This window comes from Camarhynchus parvulus, chromosome 3, assembly GCF_901933205.1.
Source record: "Camarhynchus parvulus chromosome 3, STF_HiC, whole genome shotgun sequence".
Taxonomy (NCBI): domain Eukaryota; kingdom Metazoa; phylum Chordata; class Aves; order Passeriformes; family Thraupidae; genus Camarhynchus; species Camarhynchus parvulus.
Genome location: NC_044573.1, coordinates 89,945,697 through 89,973,159, shown reverse-complemented (window position 1 = coordinate 89,973,159; position 27,463 = coordinate 89,945,697). Strand labels below are relative to the sequence as shown.

The following is a 27,463-nucleotide window of genomic DNA, read 5'->3' as shown; positions in this document are numbered from 1 at the left end:
TTTACTTCCCACAGTGAACAAACTTGAGCACGCTCTTCCCTCAAGCTTCTTTTTTGTCCAGGCTTCTATTTACTCACAGGATAACAAATCACACACACACACATACACAGAGAGAGAGAGAGAGAGAGAGAGAGCTGTTGGCCATGACATCTACAGAAAACTAACCAAAATCAGGACAAGGGCTGTGGACACAGGTGAAGCTAATGCAGAAAGCCAGTTACTCCATGGTAGGGGCATGTACCTGACAAGGAGAAAATCCTCACTCTGAGGTCTGGCCCCTTGAAACATATAATGTTGTAAACATTCATTTGCAATTCAGTGAGTAGCAGCTCATCCTCTCAATTTCAGTAAGACACTAATGAGCTGGTCTAAATATATTTACTTGTTTGGTTATGATTCTCCTCTGAAAATGCTGTCCTTGAGAAGACATGCACAACACAGTGGTAAGAAGTCAAGCATTCTCTGCATTTGGCAAGACACAGCACACAGGCAGGGTAGGAAAAATCATGGTGAGCCTTTCTGGGGGTGCAGTTACTGACCTTGTCCAGGTCTTCGTGCTCAAATAGTGAGGAAACACAGCAATTTGCTGAGCCTTCCCATTTTTAATCCAGAAATTTGGGATGCAACTGAGAGCTCATCATAAGGCTGAGATATAAAATCAATGCCCCCTTTATCCTGCCCTGGATAATCCTGCAGTGCCAGGTGATGGCACGGTGACAAGAGGGTTCTGGGGTCCCCCAAGTGCCCTGGATAATCCTGCAGTGCCAGGTGATGGCACTGTGACAAGAGGGTTCTGGGGTCCCCCAAGTGCAGCCCTGCCCTCCACCCACCCTTCCAAGGAAGGCCTTTACAGTCTTGGGGCAGTCCCTGTGCCCAGGAGGCTCGGGGGCTGTTCCTACCCGTGGTTGCCATACACCGGGCACAGCTGAAAACAGCTGGGAACAGGAATGAGATGAGATTATTGACAGGGTTATTCAGATACATAAAAGAAATTATTAAAAAAATCCTCTAGGACACACTTGGTAATTAATTGGTCGCAGAATTGGTGCAATGAGGGCAGAAAGCTGTGAATGTGGCACTTAGGGACATGGACGGGCAGCGGAGGTGGCAGTGTTAGGTCAACAGTTGGACTCTATGATCTTAGATGTCTTTTCCAATCTAAATCATTCTATGATTCTATAAAAATCATTCCCATATGCAGCAGACTCATCAATCAGTGTCAGGACCTAAACACATTTTTCCCCTCTCAGACTACATTATTGTGCTCAACATCTTAAGGAGTATGAAACTGGCAACAAGATATGTACTTTGATCAAGGTGTTTATTGCATCTCAGAGGGCACACATGCACTGGGATTTTTTGTTTTTTGGGTTTTTTTTTTGTTTGGGATTTTTTTTAAACTGAAATACAAAGAAAAGCCATTTTGAAATTAACTTTTTATAGAACTTTCCCATTACAGTGTATGTTATCCCCACAGCAAATTCAGATACAACCACTTTTAATGGTACCATACATTGATTAAATAGTTCATTTGAAAGACTTTAGGTGAATATCTTTCCAACCCAATATGCTTTTACAGAGAACTGCCAAGCCACTTGTAACACTGATCAACAGTGACCTCATTGAAGAGTCAAGATCTTACACCAAGCCATCAGCAGAAACAGTATGAGAACAAATAAAAATTAAAGGAACACAGTATGTACAGTAAAGGGCATGGATCTCCGGATCAGAATTAAATCTAATCACCAATAGTACAAAAGCTACTCACAGCGCATTCGGGGCAATGAGAAAACACTATCCTAAGGCATACACAGGTAAGCACTAAATTAAGAGATGTACAGAACTGAACAGAGATGAGTAACATCACTTGTAATGTTTTGACTACAGATATACCAAAAAGTGCTCTCGTATTTGAAATCCCTTACTGCCAGCACAACTGGGGTTGCTTTTTCCCAACTACATGGAGAGAAACTGACCCTTTACTTATTTTCAGTGCATTTAGCAAGAACTGATAAATATGCCAATTATAAATGCAAAAACTTAAACAAGTAAAATAGATTTAAAAATAAAAACAGCAATAAATATGGTATTCTTTCAGATATGGTTTTTCATTCTTGGTAAATCATTGAAAAAGTATTTGTTATGGAAGTTTTCCTTTATATTACTTTAAATTATTTTAACATATACAGTGCCACAAAAATAAAACATTTTTTTCACGACAATTGAGATTCCTGTGACTGGAAAAAAAAAAGGTATTCTGCACAATTTTGTAAGTATTTTCTTTACTATCTGGTATTATCACACTATGTTTTGTAACAGATAAAGGAGAAATTGAGTCCTAGGGGAACTTTGGGTGTCCTCAAAAAGTTATATACATTGAAACCTTCAAAAACCACAGACATTGCTCCAAATGGCTCACCAAACAACAGCTGCATAATCTGCCCCTGTGGGATAGGTTCAGAAAAGCACTAGAAGGCATCAGAAACATACATCCATTGTTTAAATTGTAAAACACAAATAACCCAAGTACACAAATTTCGAGAGAGTAGGGATAACAGCTAAGGTAGTACACATTCCTAATGTTCACTTTCACAGCTGTGCTACACGTTTCAGGAGGAAGAGAAAGTCTGAGTAAGCACTGGGTTTGGTACTGGTGGCTCACTGAGAAACTCTGAGCATCCATTTGTAGTCTCCAAACTCACGTTTTTAGCATCCAGTCAGAAAAAACGCAGCTGTGGATATAGAAAAGTATCAGATGAAAACTGATATAACGGGTTAGTAAAGCATGTTCTACAAAGAGCACGAAATCCGCTCATCTCTTCACACCTCAAAGGATTTACCATCAGATTCTACTGAAGTAGCAGTCTTCCCACAGCCAGTTATGAATCTTTCTATTATAAATACAAGTTGAAAGCAGTGAGTCCCAGCAGTGGTGTATCTCCACTCCTGGCTGTCCCTGCCAAGTGCCAGGTACACCTCTCTGGGGCTGGAATTCGGAGAAGGGTGAAGTGGGACTGGGAGATGCCTGCTAAGAGCAGCCTGAGTCACTGCTGCCAGCTCCAGTGCAGAGTGGGCTCAGAACAAATTTTAGAATTAAGCTCTAGGAAGGAAGAAAAGTGACTCAGGAAGAAGGCTTTAAAGTTATGTAATGATTGTCCTCTCCTCACCTTATTCTAGACATAATTATAAAATGCATACCTTATTTCTGCATTATTATTTTTTAATTGGCTTAAGCATTTCATTCAATTTTATACTCCTACTTGTCCCTCCAGAACCATCAGAATAATGTTTTGGCCTTTATTTCCTTCCATTATGCAGAACTGTTTTTTGCTTCTCCTCCATTTTTCTTTGCATTATAATACTGCTCTATTCTTCTCCATTGTTGCTCTACACAGCACTGCTCAGGTCCTCACAGCCTTACCATACAGAAAAGCAGTGCCTTGAAAAATTGTATGGCAGGGTAGAACATTAGCTGGCAGCAGTGAAGAGCTGCAAGCAACTTCCCCTTGATGACAAGAATATGTAAGTTTTTCCCCTTTTGACACCTTCATACCCATGATACCAAATCTGTTCCAACACCCACAAGACTGGAACAACCCTCTTCCGCCCAACATTTGTGCCTCAGTATTTGTACCCTGCTATCATTCTATGTGTTTCAGTAATAACTTCAAGAAAATACCCAAACATGAATGCTTGGACTGAATGGAAACAAGGTAAAAAATGGAAGTTATGCATTGAAGATACTTTTTTTTTTTGCCAAAAGCAACTGTCAGAAAAAGTTTATCTGTGAGTCAAGATTTCAGGCTAAAGTTAAGAGTGTAGACATAGAATTTGGTTTTTGATACAGTGCATGTTTCTAGCTCTGCAGCTGTGATTTTATCTGTCATATTCAACCTAAACAACATCTGTGTGCCAGACATGTACCATGTGTGACATGCTGGAGCAGGCAGCCACAGAATACCTTATCGTTTACAAGAAATCCTTGATGTTAAGATCCGCTAATGGGTCCTTTGTTGGAGGTTTCTTGGGGCTCTGAGTAGCAGGAGTTGGGCTTGGAGAAAGCTGACAGACGCCAGCCAGGAAGGCAGGAAAAAAACAAAGCAGACAAGAATACACAAGCGTTAGATAGACACAGGCAGTTCTCACACAACCACATTGCAAGCATAAAAAGTTCTCATTTGTCTGCAAGTCCAGCCGTTTTGCCCAAGCATTGTTTGGATTCCATCCTTACTACAGGGTTAACAATGTTTGGCAGCTTTAGTGGCTAGGCTATAGATACTGCAGATTCTAATTAGCATAGCTTGAGACCCCTCCCTCCCTGTAAAACAGAATGGCGTTAGAACCTTCAATCCAGCCAGAAGAGACAATTGTTAGATGTTAAAAACAAGGTTCAGAGCAACCAGAGTGCATCCTGCAGGGTACTGAAAATCCCTGTTACTGGCAGTTAAGTACAAATTATTTGACACTGGTAATGTAAATAAGAGTCCAAAACAAACTGGAAATATGACTAGATCATACTGGGTTCCTCCTTTGATAGGTATAAAAAATGTCATTCCATAGAAAACATCAGTTTTGAAGTTCCATGCAAAACTTCTGACTATGGTGGTCAAATGATTCTCCTACTCTGTCCTTACTCCTCCCCATTCTTACCTCAGCTCAGGGCACAAGAGATTTTATACATAGCCCTGGCACCTTGATGACCACTCTTTCAGAAAAAAAATTCTGTGTCCCATCATAGCATTCTTGATAAGGGCAGAGATAGTTTTAAAGTGGGAGGAAAAGCAAGACTAAGCATATTCTTACTTAGAGCAGTTTCAAGTTCTTTCTATTTTTACACAGAAAACCTTGACAAGCTTCATTGGGAATGTAGTTCCCTACATAAAAATGGTGGTTTGCTATATTTTGATTGCTTAGTATTTGCAAAACAAGGGCAGCCTGGTTTCCAGGGTTACCAATGAGATTTTACAGCTGCAGAATCAACTTCCATCTCCCTCCTTACTTGAAAGGCAAGATGGACTTCTGACTCACAAAAAGAAAAATACTACAGCTAAATAATTTCCTGCATCTCCTTGGGATAGGTTTTTTCTTTTCAGTGGCATTACAAACCAAACTCTATTTGAAGTAATAGCCTGGGACAGGTGTTACAGCTTATGCTGCATCGCCTGCTGAGTGTAGCTATAGTAAATTTTGGTAGGTTGTGAACAGAATAGCAGTGCCTGAGAGTTCCACTCAGAGCTTTATTCAAATATCCTCCAAAAGCAGATCTTGGATGTAGTTAGCTGCAGGAGACTTTTCAAACCTGTTCCATTGGTCTCATACATGGCAACTGAAAAAAAACCCCAGGTGGTTCATGTGATTTGCTGCAAGGCAGGCAGCTGATCCTTGGCCCAGAGCTAGAGCTGATCTGAGCTAATGCACACACACGAGCTACTTTCTAGAGACACGGAGAGCAGTTAAGCATTGGTGTAGCAGCGATGCTCACCTGTACACCAGGGCCAGCGGCGGCTCCAAACGGGGGCCTCATCATGGGCTGCCCATACATCACCGGCTGCTGGGGCATCATGGGCACCCCTGCACCTGCTGGGGGCTGCAAACCAACACCAAGTCAGCAGGGGCTGGGTGAGGGAAGGACAGCAGTGTAGCAAAAGAGACTCACCATCCCAAATGCTGCTCCTGGCTGTGGGACAGGTGGAGTACCTCCTGCTGCAGGAACAGCACTTGCTGGAGGCACAGCTCCTGCCTAAAAAAAAAAAGGCAAAAAAGCACAAAAATCTAACAGCAACCATCTGGAAACCACACAGAATCTTCAGCATTCTCAAAGCTGTTCTGGAAAGTAGGACTGTTATGCAGCACATATGCAGCCTCAAAACCACAATGCTTCAAAGAATGAGAGAGCTGAATGAGTCCTTATGCTCAGCTTCTTTCTTCATAAGAAAGCAATGGTGACAGACTCCATTCTCTTCATGAACAGAGTCCATTTACTGACTACAACTCAAAATAAGCCCAAGAAAACAGAGTTTCCTTCTCCTTCTTATAGTGTAAGAAAGCACCCCAATTTTATAACAGCTAACATACTATGACGATTATTGTAGCACTGTATTTTAGCAAAAGCTTAAGCAGATTGTAAAGCTAAAGGGAATAGCTGCTATAATTAGTTTACAGTGAAGAAAAATAATTATGTACCAAGATTCATTGAAGTTAAAGGATAAGTTCACATACTTAAACCACAGCCAGAACCATGACATACATTACTAAGGACAGTTTAGTTTATCTTGCTATGATTTTCATTCATATTGTTATGATTTTCATCCAAATAATAAAAAGAAAAAAAAAGGTTATCTTCCACTACAGTTCAGGAAGAGAGAACTGTTAGTCTAGTAGTCTGACTGGATATACAGCACAAGAGCACCTTTAAAAAGCCCACCCCACCTCACTTATTTAGCACAGCCTACACATCATCCCTTTTGGCTGCCTTCCGTGTAACTCCCATGCAGTGTCTCCTTATAGCCTTGAAGGCATTGAAACCTTTCCTTTTCACAGATATATACAATCCAAATCATTAACAACTCTGAGGAGAGGCAGAAAGTATTCAAGAAAAGGATGTACAAAGGGCAGTAGGATTTCATTACTGCTCTTGTATGGCCTAAGCATACTGGCACAATTTCTCAAGCTGTTACAGGAGCTGTATGGTCGTGCCTGTGCCTCCCCATCTTTACCACCCACCTCGAATCAGTAACATCCCACAACACTTGGAGAGCAGCTAGCACACTTACAGTTCAAAGGAGAGTGTGTCTCTGGAGGTATGCTGGAACTGTACAGTCCACTTCTGTGAATGCTGCATTTTAGTGCCCTTGGTTATCCTTGCTTCCAGACTAAAACATGCCAGTTTCTTAAGAAGCCGGAGACAAGTCAAGATAACCTGTCCCAGACTCATTTATCAAAACTACTACATTTTCTGGCTTAGAATTTATGAACTCTATTCCAGTCTGAAAGTTTCAGGGGAGCATTTCAGTTAAAAAATGTACTGTGCTAGCAGAGTCTCCAAACTAAAACCAGGATCTGGACAGTCAGGTATGTAAAGCAAGAAACTAAACTACACAGGTTAATGACATCAGATGCAGTGATCCAACTGCTTTTACAGGCACACATTGTAGCTCAACATCCAGTCAGGCAGATGCCAAGAAAATGGCCATACAAACTGAATCTGCTCCTGCCTCTAAGCACAAGGTCACTTGAGGGGATGGGGTTTGATGTAATTCTGCTGATTTTAATACTGGAATTGAAAGTTCACAAGAAAGGGAAGAAGTGACAAAAACTTAAGTGGTTCAACAGTGACACAAATAAAAGCTTCATTTTTTCATTCATATTTATTTTGCCTGCAGACCTGGGTTTCTTTGGTTTCAAAAAGTACCTAAGTGCATGATTCTGAAGAAATATATACAACACATAGGTTTCATGAAATGCTACCAAAACCACCCAGCTTCCCAGAAAGACCAATTACTTCTCAGATGGTAAAATCACTACAAGATCAGACTGATGCTGCAGCAGCTCAAAATTTCAGGCAGTACAAGTCATCAGGTAGTTCACATCAAAGTAAAGCAGTAACAAGAATTTTCAAGCTTACAGCACAGAAATGGTTAATCACTACTGCTATATTCAACCCACTGGCTGAGAATTGTCTGTTGGACAGACAGTTCAAGAGGAGCTGTGTTAGAAGTTTCTAGCTAGTTTTAAGCCAGCAGTAGTAACTGTAGTGCAGGTGAGTGCTGTTAGTATCTTCATGTTTAGTAAGTGCAGTAAGAGGTCAAAAAAAAATTCACTTACACTGTACAGTATTGCCCAGCCTTTCTATCAAGAAAAAAAGTTGATGTTACAACTAACACATTAAGTGAAGTACAGAGAATTCTTGTGTCTTCCATAACATTATGGAATGTGCTCAGAGTCATGTTAACACTTGACTGTGGCAGCAAGGAACTGAACTGATCATGGTCCCCATTCAGAGTTCTTTCTTTCCTTTGCCAACCCAACCTCGTTCAAATGGAGGCTGTTTTAAACCTTGTGAGACATTTGATGAGATGAGGTATTACTCCTCTTCAGAATACTTTTGTAGTTCACTCATTATCAAGTTGCTCTTATTCCAAGTTTAGATTTTTAGCTCAATTTGACCCTCTTCTCTCAAAATTAGTGCCTTCTGATACTTTTTACAGGGTAATCTTACCTTTTCCAACTGCTTTACCCTGCTAAATAAGCTACCCACTCCTGATCTAACATCAGGTACTTGATCAGTATGAACACTGTGTAGTGTTTTGATCTACTTCATCCAGTAAAACTTGTGGAAAACCTATGTACTTTCTCTCCTTATAGTACATCAGCTTTGGATCAATTATGTTTTATTTTGAGTGCCTGACCTGGGCCTGATCCTGGCCAGATCTACATGGCTAATCACACACTTGGAAATGCCCACAGGTATTAAATGTACAGGTAGAGCAATGCCTTGATACACAAGCTAGTGTATTTTTCAGCTACTGCTCAATGGTTTATTTATACTCACTGTAAATGGGTTCTTAAAAAATGTGACTTGAAACACTCATATAATTTACACAGAAGCAAACTCTTTAGCCTCACTAGAGTGGAGCAGTCCCTACAGGTATCACATAGCCTCATCAAATATTGGAAGCCCAAAACCAGTGCTGTCTATAGATTAACCACCTACCAAAGGACCACCTGGGACACCACCAGTTGACCATGTTGCAGGTGCTACTTTTGGCTGCCAGTTGGCTCCTCCTGTTAACTTTTTCTCTCCAGCATTCCACTGCAGGTCTCCCCTAACAGAGAGGGAGAGAGGCAGGCTATTATTTGCACACTTCCACAGTGAAAATGAAAAGCAGTTACAGCATACATTAGATTAGACGTGCAGCTACATTAGCTTATGGTGTATGCAGTATTAACAGAAAGATTTACTTTTAGTGACACTCAGTTTCAAGGGTTGTTAGCAGTAGACACCAGAACACTCTAAGCTGAAGTCAGTTACATGGTTATGGCCTTTGTGGTGAGAATTAAAGATAAGTTTTACTTAGTATTGACTGTAGGTAACGTATCACATATACCCTTGCAAAGTAGGAAGAGGGACTGCTACTGCCTATTCTACTGGGGCCAGGCAGGAGAGCTGCCTGCTAGATGTCTTTGAAAGGCCATTTCAGTGCTGGAAATCTTGCTCAGACAGCTGAAGAAGGAAAGCATTCAGTTCTGCAAAAAGTTGATAGATACAAGAGAAACAAATCATTCATAGAATAAAAGGGCTGTCGAAAAAACAGGTTTTGTTACAGGGTGCCCTACCCAGAATAAAATACACCATTTGAACAAAGTAGATTGAAGGAAGCTACATTTTGAGGCTAAACCTCATGATGTCTTTGTACATAGCCCTCCTATCATCTCCACAGAGACAAAAAACATCTTGAAGTCTTGCATACAGAGGAAGGCTCAGGGCACAAGCAAGCAGTTAGATTAGGAAGATAAAAACGCAATATTGTAAGTATTTCTTTTTGCAAAAAGAAAGTTATTGCTGCATGGAATGAACCTCTTTTCTATTCTGGAAGTATTTCAATGCCTACACAATAAGTACATCCAGCATCTGTAAAAATATAACACAACTATTACATATTAGCATAGATTACTGAGGGGACCTATAAAAATATATATTATCTGGACTATTTGTTCATTATAAGCTGTTTGGAAATCAGCTATCCAACATGAAAACAATAATTTACAGCAAAAAAATATTTCTAACACTCAGATTCAAGACAGCAGTTTTATAAGCTATATCAGGAACTCTGAACCTTAATTATTCAGTGAACCTGTACAGAATAGAATACTTTCTTCAGAATTTTTCTGCATTGGGAGGTCAGAGCATATAACCAATTCATTGCTACTTAATAAACACTGAAATAGATGTAGTGCTTTACACCAGAGTAGAAAACTTCCTTTTAGCTTTAAGCAAAGTTGAACTTACTTTTTAGAAGTAGTACCAGAAATTCCAAGATCTGAAAATTGTAAGGAAAAAAGGAAATAAAAAAAGAAACCACACATTTAGAAAACTGGAGCCTGTCAAAGCAGCAGCTTACATTTCATTTCATTGGGGCCTATCAAGAGCAAAAAAGTTTTGGCTGTCTTCATTTAGATGGCATCAGAGGACTGGCCACATCTACCTATTCTTCAGGACAAACATCTGAGAAACTCTGCAGACGTCTTGCTCTTGAGAAAGTAATTTTTGCTTCAACAGCAAACAAAAGTAACCATATTTAGGCCCACAAAATGCCAAATTATTTGAGAGCACCAAACTATTTACCATGAATGGTAACACTAGTTTCTGTTCCTCAGTACACATACAGAAATAAAAAGCTGTATTCTACATACAATAAATGTGGACATTGCCTGTAAGTTTTCCACTGTTTTATCTGCTTGGTCACACATGGAAACTCCAAATAGTTTTTTTAATTGCCCTTTGGAAGAAGTCTTAAGTTAAATTTTAAAGTGTACTTTTCTCACAGGACCATTATAAGTCCTGTAATTCATAAATTGCTGTTTGATTTTCTCTTCCAAACTTTGATATAGCAGGTGATTTGCAGAAGACATTTCAAGGGATTAAGAGTCTTGCTGACTTCTAAGCACAGTATTTTCCTCCACACCTAACAGCCACGTCTGCATCATAAGATCAGTTACATCTTTGTTGTGGTGTGTTTACATATACTAAGGGAGTATTCATTTTATACAACTTCAGCAGGATTACACCTTAGCCTAGGTGGGCTTCTGTAAGGTTTTTTGGAGGGGTTGCAGCTACTGATCTCTAATTACAAAGGCTCTAGTCCTTTTTACTGCTACAGGAAAGTACATATTTAAGTTTAGCATTTCAAGAACATGTTTGGTAAGTTCTCTGCTCCTGCCTGCTCTTGAGTGCACTCATCACCCCACCGCTACTCTTTGTCTCATTAAACATGAAGTCAGCTATTTGTGTCCATCTGCTTTGCTGCTTAAACCACCATCAGACACTTTGGACAATTTTCACCTTTCCATCTATTACAGAGGGGCACATCCATTAAGAGTCTGATGTGCCTCTGAAATGTAGCTGGGATGATCAGACATTACAAAACACACCTACCAAACAAATGCCATTATTTGGCTCCGATCCTGGGCTCCAAGAAGGACAAACCCAGACTAAGCGAATCAGCTATCTGAGCCAAGCCTTATTCCTGCTGATAGCTTCCCCAGTTTCCACAGCAGAACAGGAGGCTATTGAAGCAAGCTAAAGTAGACAGGTATTTGCTCCATGGAAAAGCAACATGCATGCCACACCACTCAAAACCAAAATTTGTCACTTACTGCCGACTAAGTTTGCGAGAGATGAATCAAGATCGCTTCCAAGGCCTTTGCTTGCTGCTGCAGCAGGGACTGTTGCTGTGGCTGTAGGTGCTACAGGTTGACCAGAAGGAACCATAGTTGGCATAAGAAGATCACCTAAGCCATCAAACACTGGAAGTGAAAGGAAAGTCAGTTAGAATAGCAGCTGCGATCAAAAATGCACTGCCTGCTACTCTACCGTTGCTCAACGAATACAGCACAGACGACCACACCACAAGTCTTACCGAAACACCATTTGACATTGAAAGTAATGCCAACAAGGGCATGCATGTCATTTTACCAGACACTGAATGTACAGTAATCCTCAAAAAACTATACCAATGAAAACTAATACGAGAAGACATGCCTAAAAAAGGGATTTAATTGGAGCATTGAATCTACATAGATACAGCACCACTTCCACATGACACTATTTTTCTTACAACCATCCTTACAGAGATGTCAGATACACACACATTTGTCAGGAGATATTCATTTAAAGGTTTTTAAAATGAACATCTTGCTGCAAACACCAGTCAGAATTACTGTGGCAAAGGCAGTCTTATACCTTGACATCTCACAGCAACAGGATTGGCAGTCTCAAGATGTTACTATTCACTTGCAAGCAGCAGGGAATCGGGAAAACCTACTAACATCTTATGAGATCAGAAGGAACCAGAACCATCCACACAGACAGTGCTATTCTCCTTAGTCCAGTCATCTAACTCAGAAGTTCATTTTTTAGATCCCTTGAAGTCAAACTGCTTGGTACATCACATGCCTGAGTTCTATCTTCTGATCTGTATTTGAGGTACATGCTAATGTTAAACCAACAGGGAGGGGTAGCATGTGCACTGGCAAGCAACCAAATAACCAAGCAGCAGTATTACTTCCATCTTTTTTTCTTGTATGGTTGTAGAACTCACCAATTTTAAGTTTGTAGCAAGGACCCAGCATGAAAAATATAGAATGGAAGAGATGCAAACAAAATGATAGCAGTGATAAAGTTTAAGCTTATAGACAGGCAAAGAACTCTAGGGCAGTTTCTGTTGTGTGTACCCTAAGGTGCCATGCAGGCTCCAGAGCACCATCAGAAGCAGTGGCAACATGACTTGCCTCTACACTTGATTTACAGAGTAGAGTTTTCCTTGTTTGTGTAATTCCTGATTCAAGCTATCAAGCACATGCAAGGATGATGTATACACTAGTTTATCTTTTACTGACATGGTAGAATTAAAAAATGGGTACAGAGAGCTCTTGGGCACACACCAGCTTTATCACCACCCTGAGGTTCTTTCAGTAAAAAAGAAAAAGGAGGTCACTGATATTGCCTGTACTCAGAGCCTAAAATGGTGTCATTAACTCATCTACTACACAAAATGTAGTAGAAAATTCACAGGAAGAAACCCTACAGCTCACCTGATGCATCAAATGAACTGCCAGTTGTTGGAGCTGTTGTCCCAAAAGCTGCATCAAAGTTAGGCTGTAGTAATCCAGTTTGAGCTGGAGTGACTGGAGATGGTGATGGAGAGGGAGCAATAAAGGAACCTCCAAAGCCTTTAAAAAACACATAAGAGAGGTGTTAAGAGTCAGCCTTGTTGGACTGTTTACCAAAACCTCAGTCTATAGAGGGTGGAAAGACAAAGACAATTCTTACTAGGCCATTTTAAAATAAAGAATATTTCAGCAGCCTATGTGAGCTTCCCTATTTCTTAGGCTTACTTCAGTAAAATGGAACCAAGAGGCCCTCATAACCCAAATCCTAGCCCACAACAAGTCTCATGCTCACAGTCGCTAACCCTGAATATGGAAAAACGCACTGGCATCAGAGATCTGCCCTCATCTCTCCACAGTCTGTTCTTGACATGAGTTTGTCATGGAATAATGTAGGATGGAAGGGATCTCTGGAAGTCAGCCAGCCACACATCCTGTTTAAAGTCAGTTTAATCCAATCAAGTTGCCCAGACAACTGCCTTAGCACCTTCAAGAGGAGCTCTTACTGGCTCTCTGGGTGGCCTGTTGTCATATCAGACCATTACAGTATTTAATAAGTTTCCCACACAGATTTCCTTTTTTTACTATCTTTGTGCACCTCCAAGAAGAACCTCCTCTGCATACTCTTGTGAGTTTAGACATCTATAAGCATCTTTGGCCTTCTCAAGGCTGAATGAGCCTAGGTCAGCCTCTCTGCATATGTCATATGCACAAGTCATCGTCTCTGTGGCTCTCCACTGAGCTCACTCTGGTATGCTCCACATCAAGAGATTCTCTAATGCATTCCAGACTCCCCATGCCCAGCTGCATTCCCCATTTCCCTTCCAGCATGTGCTACGGTGGTTCCAGTTGCCCTAGTGCCAAAGCTTGTGATAGTGATGCTTTCTCCAGCTGCCTAAAAGAGGCTTCCTCTACTTGCCTCTTCTTGAGGAGGGGGTCTGCAGCAGATACCTGCTAAAACACTAGGTCATCACCTGCCCACGGCAAAGCTCAGTGCATTAAAATATCTGCACAAAAGTACAGATCTCCACAGAACCAGACCAGAAGCAGGTTGACCAGATCCAGGGATGACAAAGGCAGTTCACTGCAGCAATTTTTAAAGCACAGGAACCACCTAAAGAGCCTGTCTTTCCACTTTCCTGAGTGAGAACAAGGAGCCTGGCAGAAAGGTATGAGCCAATATCCATTAATAAGGTTCTGTTTAGAAAGTTCTGTAAGTTTTGCTAAGTCCCATAGTGTCTGTTTTTCCAGCTACAGAAGAGGGGACTCCCCAGCTTCTGGTGACAATTTGTATGATGACTGGTCTTAATTTGATGGCTTTTTGTCTTGCACAAGTTAAGAGAAATACCAGGCACAGAAGCCATAAAAATTCTTTAATGAATCAAGTTCCTAGTTGTCTAGAGATTGCACAAGACCCCAGGAAAGGCTGCAGAAACAGCAGCAACTGAGTTAGATGTTGTGTGGACACCCCCAACTGCCTGATTTTGAGGTTGCTTTTACACAGTCAAGTAAGATTTCATATAAGAACATGTTATTTGTATACATACTAGGACATACAAGCACACCGTTTAATTGGATAGAAAGATCTAGAAGGGAAAATGGCTAGACTGTTTTATTTATCAGCATAGTTCCAGTTTTGTCTGCTGAAAGGCTCAGAGTAGGAAAACATTTCTTCCAAATTTCCTAAGCAAGCCAAGAAGGGGCAGGAACTCATTTGACAGCAGAACACGTAAAGCAATTATGAATAGTAAGTATACTCATAACATTATGCATATAAACACTTAGTACAACCAAACACTCATAAACCATGAAGGACACGCCTTCAGCCATGATATGAACTCCAGACACTCTTAAATTTAAAACTGGATTACACTGCAGGCTATACGTCTGTCATTATCTAGGGTGAACAAATGCTTAGCAATATGCCGCAATGTTTATAGACTCCCTCTGTCTGCCAAAAAAATAAAATCAAATCTACATGGAGCCCTTTGGAATGTATATTCAAAACATAAATAAAATAAATTTTAAAAAATCATCAATTCACCCCAACTGCTTCAGGTCTGCTTGAGTATTTAGACTTAGACCATCCCTTTTATAATTTAGGTTTTGATTAAATGCAACTCATCAGATTCAGAGTGCACACTGCTGAAGTTTAAAGCCATCTGGTGCACAATTCCTACTTGCAGTTAAGATTAGTTACAGATAATGACATAAAATATTTTGTACTGTAATGTTTGCGTAAGCAGAATGAGCTTCTGTCCACCAGCCTTGTTGCAACCAGTCTCCTGATAGCACATGTAACTGCAAAAGACTGTCATGTTCCAGAATCTATTAGTTAAAATTTGATCTATGGCCTTAAGCCATCTATAAACTACTACAAAGACCTATCAAAGAAATATGAAAAAAAAGTAGTCTTCCACCTTAAAATCTGAAGCAGTCTGTCCTAAAGCTTTAGCATGCATTTACACATTATGTCCCAATTTGAGAATCTGGCTTGCTGATTGAGAATGGATGTATGCCTTATTATTATCTAGACAACTTCCTTCATTCCTGTGGCACAACTAGACAATGCTCACACTTTGAGAAAATACTTGAAAATGTAGTGATAACCTACCCACCAATTCTACAGATTGTGCTGGTTTTGGCTGGGGTAGCATTAATTTAAATGATGACACAAATTCCCTTTTCAGAAACATGGGGGAATTTAAGACAAGTCTTCAAACCAGAAGTGCATGTGTTGGGATTTTGCTCTTTACAAACTTCAAACTGGGATGGGGAGGAGTCACAGCTGTATAGCTCAGCCACTACAATACATGGTATACCACGAATTTTGAAGAGTAGTACACAAAGAATTCAGCTGAAGCTGCTTACCTGTAGGGTGCAGACTAAAATAATACAGTTATCCAACCTTTGATATAGGGTGTGACTGTGGTGAAAGACCTCATCTCACCCAGTGTAAGGAGAGGGTCTCTATCACTTCTCTGTCCTTGTGCTCAGAAAACCATGCTCACATCAACCCACTCTCCTTGGCTAAATGCAAGACTGCTACCAAGTCAGTCATTCAAGCTACTAACATTTAAGTGCTCAACCAAATTAAAGAAAACCAAATTGAATGAAATCAAAGTTTAATTAGCAGTAAGGAACAAGAAGCATAGACTGAAATATTGCTTAACTTTAGTACCGCTACAGACAGCCAAATAAACTTCATGGAGACACTCATAGTCAGTGAACAGTACAGAAAAATAAGGCTGTGTGGGAGGTAGGAAAACAAAGAACATGGAAAGAAGATAATCTAGGAAGTTAGCTTGTACTTCAGTATATTGCCTCCATTATAAGTCACTCTAGTTTTAATTAAAACATCTAAAGTACTAAGAAATCTTGTGAAAAAGTATTTTATTTCACTATCTACACCCAAAGAACATAAAAGATTTCAAACACCATTTCTTAGGATTGCTCTAAAGTAACAAGTTTTTAGAAGTTCTTTATTACCAGCAAGTAGGTCTGCAGAAGCTGAGGAACTAGAAGCAGCCTGGGTAGTGGGCTGGGGTTCAGAAGCACTACTTCCAAAAGCATCTAAAGGGAATTCCAGAAAGCATCAAGAAAAAGTGAGACATTCAATATTAAATACATCAATTCATCACTAATCAAAAGATGACAAAAGAAAGTCACTTCATATATCAGAAGAAAATGAAACTGCTTGGCCATCCTTATTGCAGAGCAGTACCATGGATGCAAAGTTCAGGTGGAAAAAAGGATGTACAACAAACCAGCACTTGAAAGAAAATCTCTTCTCCTTTATTTGGACCTCTTCTCAGATACAAATCACAGCATTCAAGACAACAGGGCTTTGAAGATGAATGCATTGGCTGAAAGTTTGGAGTCATTCCAGCCAGAAGCCAGTAGCTCACATGAAATCTTCTTAGAGGAATATCTCACTAATGTTTGGAATTCACTGCTTCTAAGCACCACTTCTGTTCTTCAGCATGCCTGGAGTTGGTTGTGTCCATCCTAATTTCCACCTTGTCAAATCCCATGATTCAGATATACCCAGTTTGAGACAAGTCACCCTCAAAAAGTTCAGCTGCTTTGAGAAACGGAACTGAGAGGAAACAGCATGATCATGGAGATTAGCAAAGAAGAAAAAGGACAGAGCAGAATTTCACTGGACATCTGAGGAAGAGCCACACATGCACTGACTGGGGACAGAATGGCAAGTGTCATGACAACAGAATGACCAGACAGCTTATTTGCAGTTCGTTATGGTGCAAGTTTAAGAACCAGACGTGCCAGACTCAGCCCTAAGGCCACACAGAAAAGTTGAGAAGGGGAAACCCGCAGCTTTAGCAAAGCGCAAAGGTAATTGAAATGAAGTGATTCAACTCTGAAGTGGTGAGGAAACAAAAATACCCACCACCAAATAGGTCAATCACACCTGAAGAATCCACCTTTGCTGGAGAGGCAGCGGGTAGAGGAGAGGGGGCTGCAAATGCATCCACTGCAGTAAGCATAGGATAAATAATATTTAGTATCAGCAAGGCAACAGTGATAGCTAAATATTTCAAAGCCACATGGGCTCCAACAGTTAGTACCACAGGTTTGGTAAATTCGGGTAATAGTCTCCAGAACTGCAAACAGAAAGTGTTACATTTCTCACACAGCAACTGAAAACCACAGTACTTTAAGGAAAACATTGTTTATTAGGCATTTTCTTATGCTTAGAGGAGGATTTGCTCTCCCAACAACCACATCACTTACTTACTGAACTTCAGTGTCAGCCACTTCATGATTTGCATCTTCAGCAAGTGCACATCTTGTGGCCAAAGCAGCAAACCCAAGACTTAATATGTCTTGACATTTCGGTTTAAAGATGTAAATTGGCAGTAAGTTGATTTTTTTTTTCCTTTTGGAAAAAAAATCCAACCAAAGAAGTCTGTGGGATGGCCTGTGAAAACAAGCACTCACCAGATAAGAGATCACCAGTGAGAGAACTCTCAGGCACAGGAGAAGCTCCAGGTTGTGGAGATGAAAATGTATCTTCCAGGAAGAAAAGAAAGAACAAGAAGTAAGTATCACTCAAATCAGTTTACACCATTACACAGCCTCAAAGCAGCAGAGTATCAGAAGAATACTCTCTTTACCTGTACCAAAGAGATCTATGCTAGGAGTAGCATCAGGTTTAGGTGCTGCAGGTGCATCAGGAGCAGACTCAAATAAATCTAAGGCCAAGAACACAACACATCTTTAACTCATTTTTGAAAGGCAGGACTGAAAACAGAAGTTTCCAATTTTGCACATCATATTTGAAATTAACAGGCTCTCTGCTTTGAAAGCCTAGCACACAACACGCATGCAACAACGAATCGTTCATTTGGTACTCCTGACAGATCAATCCACCAGAATCAAAGAGTTAAAAACAAAATTACCACCAAATATATCTAGAGCAGGAGGAGCGGAGGTGGTGGCGGTAGCAGAAGTGGTGGCAGTAGTGGTGGTAGTGGCAGTAGCTGTAGTAGCAGTAGCAGCAGCAGCAACAGCAGCAGCTGGAGAAGGAGTTGTTGCAGGAACTGGAGTGGCTGCACTAGTTGTAGGGGTAACTACAGGAACAGCAGTCTCTGTTGGCTTCATAGCAAAGAGGTCCAGCTCAGGAGCAGCCTCTGCACTACCTTCGGATGGGGCAAAGGGGTCTTGTAAAAAGGAGAGGGGAAATATATGTGTATGCATACTTAGGATCAGTGAGGGAGGAAGTCAAGAACAAAGCAACTATAGGCAATGCACATACTGCAAATACACGCACGCACACAGAGGAGGTTGCTCTAACATCTAGCTTACTTATCCAGACATGTTAGTTAAGTTTTTCTAAAATAAAGACTGTCTAAAAAGCTGAGCAGCCTAGTTACTAGAGGGGAGAACTTTCAAAGGTTCTTTGACGAGGCCAAAAAACCAAATATGACAAAGGACTATCCAGGTTACTGTTAAAACTCAGCACTGACAGAACTGTTCATTAGCACTACCAAAGTAACACAAAGTCACTGGGACTTGGAAATAGGCAATGTTGTTAAGCATGCTCTTCAGTCTAAGGTTTGTTTTTACCAATTGCAAACAGTATGTAATTTTCAGAAAAACACACTGCCATGTAGTTTAAACCAAAAAAAACCAAACCAAAAACCAGCAAAACAAGAGACTATCTAATGACATAAAACCCACCATTTCCTGAACATGCATCAAGAGCTGCTGCTACAGGGGTTGGGGTAGCTGGTGCTGCTGCCCCTTCAGCTGCTGCAGGGGCTTCCCCAGGAGAAGCTGCAAAGGCATCTTGGGTGCAGTTTAAGAACAGAAATTAAAAAAACAAAAAGGAATAAAGAGAAGAAAAATATAGTAAAAGAACCAAGTTAAATTGCATAGGTAGATCCCCTTATACAACATGAATGTAATTACTCCAACAGCAAGACAACTCATGCAGCGCAAAACGCTTTGTCTCTCCCCCAACCCCACACAAGCAGGTTCTAGACAGGGTTTGCAGATGGAGCTTCTTGGGTTGCCCACAATACGCACAGTGAGTGCAAAAGAAGGCATTATTCTCATTGTATAAGGGTTCAGAGCAGCATGCTCATGTACTACCCAAAATCAACTAATTAACAAAATTAACTTAAGAGCAGATATTAACAACTTGCATGCTCAAAGCCTGTACTACATGTGATTAATCTGCAACTGTGAGTTTACTTGCATAGTGCTTTGCACTGTTATAAATAACAATCCAATTACTCTGGTAGATATTTTCAACTACCATTTCTAGTCTTTGAGCCAAGTCAGTCATGCAGCATCTGAAAAATTGAACTTACTTGTTTCTTAATAGCATTCCAACTGGATCTTTCTGAAGCCATAATGTGATGCATAGATTATATTTACTCAGCTTGCTTCAAACAGATCAAGATTGTTCATCTTAACCAATGGCTGGCCAGCCATAACCTGTCTGTCCTTTTAGGATCACTTCTAGACCAACCAGCCAAGTTAGAGAAAGTGACTAGTTTGGGATTTTGGAATGACTTGCTCATTGGGTTTTCTTGAATTTTTTTTTTTGTTTGATGCTTGCTCTTTGTTTTTTTCTTTTTGTTTGCCAGTTCCTAAGTGGCATGCTTAAATTTCAAACTATGAACAGCATTATTTCTAGGCTTAAATCAGCATTTGTGCTCTTAATTCTATGAAGTAGTCCTAATGGACAGTGCCATTTGGACTATCCTCATAGGCAAGCATTTTCTCCACAAAAAAGGACTGCACAATGAGGATTAAATACTTCAAGATGCTTGTCAAGGACATTTTTCTACTGCTACAAAAATTAGCAAGTTAAAAACATCTTTTGGGGAATACTGCAATTGCACTGTCAAATTAGCACAGGAAAAAGCTTAACATGCTTTAACTTGAATGTCAACTTTAAAATGAAAACAACCATTTTAAAAACAAATCCGTGCCAGGTAATCTAAAAAGCTCAAAAGAACATGCATCGAAACTTCAACAGAAGAGAAGAAAGCCCACTAGTCTTGTACAATAGAATTAAAATGAGTTAGTAGCAAAAAAGGCCTGCTAATAAGCCATTTCAAATATAATTCTATTTTTCAAGTAACAGGGTTGTTCAACAACAAAACTGGATGGCAGTTGTCCAAGCAAAAACATCAGAATGAGTCAAACATCCTAGTGCTGTATCTGTACCAGACACTGGTGTGCAGCGTGAGGAAGGAATTCAGCACAGAGCTGAACTGAAGGGTTTTGCATCATCCTTCTTGAGAAGATGTTTTGTGTAACATCATGTGTGATCAATTTTGCACTACAGGGTCAGCTTTCAGATGAAGGGGCACCCTGGGCTCTTTCAAAGAAATGTATTGGTGTCCACACAAGCTTGTAAGCCAACAGCACAGACAGTCAATCCTACTTATAATTACTTCCCAGAATGAAAGGATAGACTCCAGATAACATTTAAGGCAGAAATTCAGAATGTATGGAGCTAGCCACTAGCTCTATGTTGGGATCACTTCAGCCTCAGAGTGATACCTATTCCTGTCCAGATTTAGGCTATTGAAGTTCCATATATAACAGTCACAGATATTAAGATGGGCACAAGTTCCTTCCAGCCCACAGATGCAAGGAAACAGTTTGGCACCAGCTTTATTTCTTTATTTTTTACTGACACTTCTGTGTAAGGTTCTTGCCAAGCGCTGCATTTTTTTTAGCATCAGACTTCGGTTAAATGGCAGGTGGGATAAAAACCTCAGTTCATACTGGAATCTAAATGAAAAATATCATTGTAAAAACTCCTAATATTAGTTACTGTGATTAGTTCAAGAAACCTATATGAATATAGAGACACACCAACCTGAACAGGTAACCCTACAACTCACAGCTTAAACCAAGGATTTGTCATCGGTTTTAAGCTAGTGCTTAAGTTCTTTTCAAAAGGCTCTGCTGCTTCTGCACAATTGCCCTCTGCTAAAATCTAGCATAACGTGCAAAAATGGATGCAATTACATCTGCATATTTTATTATTAAAAAAGACAGTTTATTTTCTTTTTTGTTCCTTCATATTGTTGTAGGAACACTACATTTGCACATTCAGCAGTGTAAGAGATTTTCTCCCTTTAAAGAAGCCACTGTATTCTTTATATTTTTGCATCTCCTGTCGAAAAAATGAATTTAGCTTTTGACTTCAAGAATCAAGTAACATATGGTCCTCACTTGATTTTCTTGACATCCTGAAAACTTAACAAGATGTTGCTGAAACCTTTGCAAGTTCACACTGCATGGAACATCTGCCAGGAGTGACAGGTATGTATTATGTACCGCATTACACTTGAATTCATAAATATAGTTCTTACTGAAATAACGTGCAAACAAGGGGCTTTCAAAGTTGTTAAACACTGAAGTAGTGCTTCAATATATCTTGTCTGCAGAAAAATAAGTATTCCTGCAGAGTGATCTCTTTCATCTCATAAATTCAGGCTTTCTTTGATGCCATGGCATCAATACATGACAAATTTATTCACACAAATGATACAACTGACTTATAATCATTAATGTATTATGAAACATGTGAAACAATCCTGTGGAAGTCATAAGTAGAGGAAAGATTATAGAACTGAAGCGTACACAAGAAACTGTTTCCAGAGTTTTTTCCCTCTTCAGTCACCCTTCATTACTATTTGACATAAAACACCTGGCCTGAGTTATAAAGAAATATTTCACTATGCTCAGAGATAGGAAGTAATAATAATTATGCAAAGTATTTGTTGTTTGTTTGGTCTTTATTGACTAAGTGCTAGCTTGCTATACTAGCATGTACCAGCATAAGGGACATTCATTAGCCCTTAACTGCCAAAAGTCTTCAGCACTTTGCCTGCAGTTTCTTTACAGGAAGACCATAGTTGTGCCTATTTACAATTCAAGTCACCTTAATGCCTAATAACTGACATTTGCAGTGTCTGCCATGACTTGTTCCCTGCACTGATTACAGAGTAATCCCACAACAAATTGTAACTCAAGTGCACAATACACATATCCAAAAATACTATTCCCAAATTTTATTACTGAATGGCATATCAAGATACTTTGCCGTTCTTCTACCTTTGCATTTCTCTTTCACAGGAAGGATTCCAGCTGCTCTTTAAAAACAGCCTCCTCTTGTTTGCCTTTGAAAGACGATTATGAGTTCCTCAAGTTGGCCCAGGTCACTGAAAGTTTGCCTCTTAATGAGATGGAGCTCCTTAAAAAAGCTTTGCTGGATCAATCCTGCATTTTTCATCTGCTTTCCAATGCCATACTGGCAATGAACATATAATGCAGATCTTATCTCTCAAAGACAAAGCCCAGCCCTAGGCAGCATGCAGACTCCTATCAGCTGAAGTATCAGCCATACAGTGCAGTCAACAGTTAGTCCAAAGCCTCCTCTACTGCTTCTTCCTTCAGCCTGGCTACCTTTTCCCAGCAGCTTTCAGCTTCTTTCCCTACACAGACACTCCCTGAAGACTCTTTACATTCTTTCTCCTGAGATCACTGCTCCTGTACCTTCTCCTACCACACCTGACCACAAGAAATTGTGTGAAGCAACAAAGCCCTGGCAAGCTGCAAGAAGTTAAGGTGACTTTGAGGACCCTATCTCCAGTAGACCTCAAAGGTGAAATACCTACTTTATAGGATTAAGTGTAAGCATGTCTTCAAACATGAGAGAGTAGCAGTGTCTGCCCAAAAATGACCTCTTCTAGCACTGGACACAGTCTTAAATTAACAAGGAATGTTAGCTTATGATGCTAGAATATACTTACAGCACAGCCTTCAGGAAAAAAAAAAAATTCAAATGATGGGCAGAGAGGTGGAAGTTCAACACAGACTCATGGATCTTAAAAGGGTCTGTCCACTGGGTGTCTTGAAGGCACTGCAAAAGTATCTTTACTGCTGAGTGTGTTCAGAGATTTTTCTTATTGAGAACAAGAGGTTTTCTGCTATCATAAATAATAGAACCTTGCTTCATTCTGAAGCGTTCCAGAAAAAAAAAATCAGTATGTATCTAATATATAATCCACTGGAGATTTATTGCATTTGAGCGACAAAACACATTCTCTTTAAGGGAAGAGATCAAGTCACAGAAGTCTGCATACCACAAGAGTGAAATTTTTCCACACTGGAGGATGAAGCTCCACTTCTTAGCATGCGTCACTAAGTTATCTGATGATCAGTTAAATCTCTAGAAACGAAACGCATCCTGGTCTTTGCCTGACAAGCCTGGAAGCAGGCACATAATTTGGCAGTAGCTGTTTTTCCAGGCACAGAGTAGCGGAAAAGGTAGGGAAAAAAATTGCATCTTGTTGCTGTAGTACTGGAAGAACAAGCACAGGTAGTTGTTTTTCTAATTCTGTTTCAAGTTTTCAGTGATTTCTATCCATTTAACTATCCTTTCATTTTTTCAAAAAGCCATATACCTATTACTAAATTAATTAATTACTAAATTAGTTACTAAATTACCAAGTTAATAAATTAATAATGCAATTTGAAGGTGTAGTATCCAAGACTGGCTCGACCTCAGTGCTTACATACCATAAATTTTACACTATGCCTCTGCAGGGTTATAAATGAGCACAGGCCCTGGCTTCTGCAACACGCTCCTGAGAGCAATCACCATCAGACTCTCTCTCACTCCTAGTGGCATCCAGAACCTTGCCCATGACAATTCTGAAAATGCTTCTCACCTGGCTGATCTTGTGGCATTTGGATTATTATTAATCTTTGTAAAAGGAGGGGTAAGCAGCAAGTAGCAGTTGTATTCCTTCCTTAGGGTTTTTCAGCACTTTACCGGGGCATATTTTGGTGCTGTCTGTTGAAGCCACTCCTAACAAAAAACCTTCTAACTGGGAATTTTCAGGCTTGAAGAAACACCTTTGTAGTCAAACTGCTTATGTATGAGACCTCTCTGGCACTCTTGGCAGTAGAAGTGATAAATAAACACACCCCACAGAGAAGATACTGGAATTCAGTCTTGATAGCAAATAAGCTATTACTTATTCCTGACATCCCCTGTCATGATGGAAGTGTACATGAGAGAAGAGAAAACTAGAAAAACACAGTGGTCAGGTGATCTTAAATATAGTTTGTAAATTAGAGGGTTTCTCCATTACTGGGCTGGTATGTTGTTTAAAAAAATGTAATTTCTGACATGCTGTTGGGAAGCCTCCTGCTCCACAGGAGTACCAAGAAAACTGACAACATACAGTGGGAAATGTATTCTTACTCAAGTGGATAGCAGATAACATTAGAAACTGAATGAGCATGACTAAATTCTAAGAATATTTTTCCTTTTTTTCCTTTACATATTATTGTTTGCATAGTTGAGATTTAGTTCAAGTTCATCACCCCTTCAATTTACTGCAAGTACTTGTGAAATAAAGCCCAGATTAAAGATTGCTGAAATGCAGTAATTTCAGCTGGCTCCATACTCTATTTGCAGGAAATACCCAGAAGAAACACAACACAGCACAAGCGTGACACGTAACAAAGGGGAGGACACTGCCACATCCATCCCCTTCAACTACAAAAGCACAGCTGCTTTCCTCAGAAATTGTAGTAGAGTGCATAGTTATTGAATAATGTGGAAACAATTCCTGCTTACCCCCATGTGGACCTGAGAACTACTGTTCTTAGCAGTTCAATCATAAGGTTACTCAGTCTCAAGGTTTACAGTTTTACATATATTTTTCCATATATATGCAGCTGGTTAAACCAGAGGCCTTATTACACAGCTGAGCTCAGTATTGCTTGCCTGCATCACGAACTGGTGTGGAGCACTACAGCAACCAAACTAACCTCCAAAGAGATCCACTTCAGCAGTGGCAGCAGGGACAGTGGCAGCTGTAGTGGCAGCAGCTGTAGTGGTTGCAGTGTCAGTAGTTGGAGCAGCAGCTGCAGTAGGCTCTGGGGCAAATGGATCTGAAATCTGTGGCTCCGAGGTCACACCAGAAAGGGCAGCCAGATTATCTATATGCAACCATGTAATGAAGAGCAAACAGGAAAGGTAAGGGGAAAGGCAAAGACCACAGTTGCTCAGCTCCAGAAAGCTGGAGCTTTTGGTGAGGAGTCTTAACATACAGAGGTCTTAGAAATTAAAAATACTACTCACCCTCTCCCAAGAGGTCTAGTGATTGTCCATTAAAATGACAGCAGAATAAAAAAACAGAGTAATTAGTAGAACTGCCAGATTGAAGATGTTCATTAGCCAAATGTTCGTGCTAAATCACATGTCTAGGTTATGCCTAGAAACATAATTTCTACACTTGCTTTTCTAACATTCAGGAAGTTATTCTGACACGACAAAGATCATTCTGTTTAATAACTCTTCAAAGCAGGACCAGTACATCCCTAGAACCCTTCACAGAACAGGCAATAAAGCAAGGGTACTTTAGCAGTGAGCAGTTTGCAAATAGTGTTGTTACTTCAGGATATGATACATGGCATCCCTAGTCCCCAAATACATTCTGAGAGACAAACAGGTGGTGGTTCTTGGACTTGGGACAACTGTCAAGTGCAAAATAAATAAATAAATCAATAGAGCAGCTCATCTTCAAAAGCTTTTTCTGCATCTATGATAGAGCAAACATGCTCTGCAGGAAGAACTAACTCTGTTAACACTTGCTATGAGGAGTATGAATGTTGACAGCATAAGCATAAGCAGACTGGCTCTGCTCCAAGTTTGGCTCCTTAGTCAACTGTTTCTGAAAGCCAATGAAGCATCTTTAATGACAGACTTTCCTACAATTTAATGTCCTCTAAGATCAGTCAGATTGAGCTCAAACACAGAGTTATGTTTTGCCTACATAAAAATCAGCTACGAGATATAAAAACATGCAAAAACCAATGAGTTTGTCCTATTAAATTTTTATTCTGTAGTTAGGATAGTCTGAGCTCTGCAGCTCCCTGTTTACTTTAACCAGCATCTCAGTGCTGCTCCTAGATTCTTTGTACCCACAACAGGGTTATGGGTTCATCTTACCCATACTGAACAGCAAGCAGAATCCTGATGCTCTACTGTGGGTCAGCATTTGGAAGCAAAATTATTTGAGCAGGAGCAGCCCTACCTTCACAAATTTGTCTTTATTTTTAAAACACTTGTAAAAAAGGCAGCAGAAACCTACATTTAGGTTGTTTACAATTTTCATAATTGGTTCCTCGGGCGAGCTCTGCTTGAGACTGACGGCACAAGCTGAACTAAACCAAAATACCATTCTAAAAGAGCAGAACAGTACATTAAAAATGCAGCACTCTGGTATCCCATTACTGCACACCAGGTGAATATCAACAGCTAGACTTGAAATAAACAACTGGCAAACTTTTAAGTTCTAGTAGCTCAGTCTTAAATGCCTTTTTATTATTATGTTATAGAACTCAATACAGTGAAGTGACAATTATCCAGCACAGCAATCTACACTTAATCTTAATATGGGAATGATTAAAAACAGTGGGTTTTTGTACAGTAATATTAAAAATACTGTTAGCAAATCCATGCTCTAAGGCACACTGTAAGGTAGTTCAGAGCAGAAATTCAAGTCAGTTTGCTTTTATATCCAAGAGTAAAACCTCACAAAGAGGCAGATTTTGACCTACTGTATGTTTTGTAATACTGTAGTCTACTCTACCTGCTAAATGGCTATCTATTCTCCTTGCAGTATGCTGCAAGGCACCATATTATCCTATCTTGATGGTCTCCTAATACCACAGAAGTGTGTATTTTCACAAGTTATAGTTCACTTGGTAGATGACATATTATGTATTCAGAATTACAGTAGGTATACAACAAAATATACAGTGTACTGTACATAACCCCAAATATAATCCAAATATACTGAATATATAGCATATGCCAAAATACATAATCTACACTGCCAGTGAGACTGAGAAAAGCAGGACTGTTTATTGTTGATATGTGTTAATGCTGCAACATGAAGTATTTGATATTCACATTTTCCTAGCTATTCTGAACCTGTAATAACTTCAGCACTTCTTCCAGCTTCCTCCCTCTAGTACTATTTTCTCATGAGTTCCCACA

The 27,463-nt window shown here is 39.9% G+C and overlaps 1 protein-coding gene across 3 annotated transcripts in view; it reads right to left on the bottom strand.

Moving 5' to 3' along the window:
* Window positions 1-1,302: 1,302 nt before the first annotated feature.
* The window catches only part of SNAP91 (synaptosome associated protein 91), a 63,203-nt gene continuing 37,042 nt past the window's right edge, over window positions 1,303-27,463 (bottom strand). For 2 of the 3 annotated variants that reach the window (XM_030945159.1, XM_030945160.1), the window contains 16 exons: window positions 25,541-25,555; window positions 25,228-25,398; window positions 19,093-19,200; window positions 18,312-18,572; window positions 18,027-18,104; window positions 17,851-17,922; window positions 17,300-17,383; window positions 16,378-16,461; window positions 12,814-12,951; window positions 11,377-11,526; window positions 10,010-10,040; window positions 8,714-8,825; window positions 5,657-5,740; window positions 5,483-5,587; window positions 3,962-4,062; window positions 1,303-2,732 (listed from right to left, as the gene is read on the bottom strand). In XM_030945159.1, coding sequence (XP_030801019.1) covers window positions 3,970-4,062; window positions 5,483-5,587; window positions 5,657-5,740; window positions 8,714-8,825; window positions 10,010-10,040; window positions 11,377-11,526; window positions 12,814-12,951; window positions 16,378-16,461; window positions 17,300-17,383; window positions 17,851-17,922; window positions 18,027-18,104; window positions 18,312-18,572; window positions 19,093-19,200; window positions 25,228-25,398; window positions 25,541-25,555 — 1,586 coding nt within the window. In that variant the 3' untranslated portion in view covers window positions 1,303-2,732; window positions 3,962-3,969. The remainder of the gene's footprint in view (window positions 2,733-3,961; window positions 4,063-5,482; window positions 5,588-5,656; window positions 5,741-8,713; window positions 8,826-10,009; window positions 10,041-11,376; window positions 11,527-12,813; window positions 12,952-16,377; window positions 16,462-17,299; window positions 17,384-17,850; window positions 17,923-18,026; window positions 18,105-18,311; window positions 18,573-19,092; window positions 19,201-25,227; window positions 25,399-25,540; window positions 25,556-27,463) is intronic. The other variant, XM_030945161.1, reaches the window with a different exon arrangement.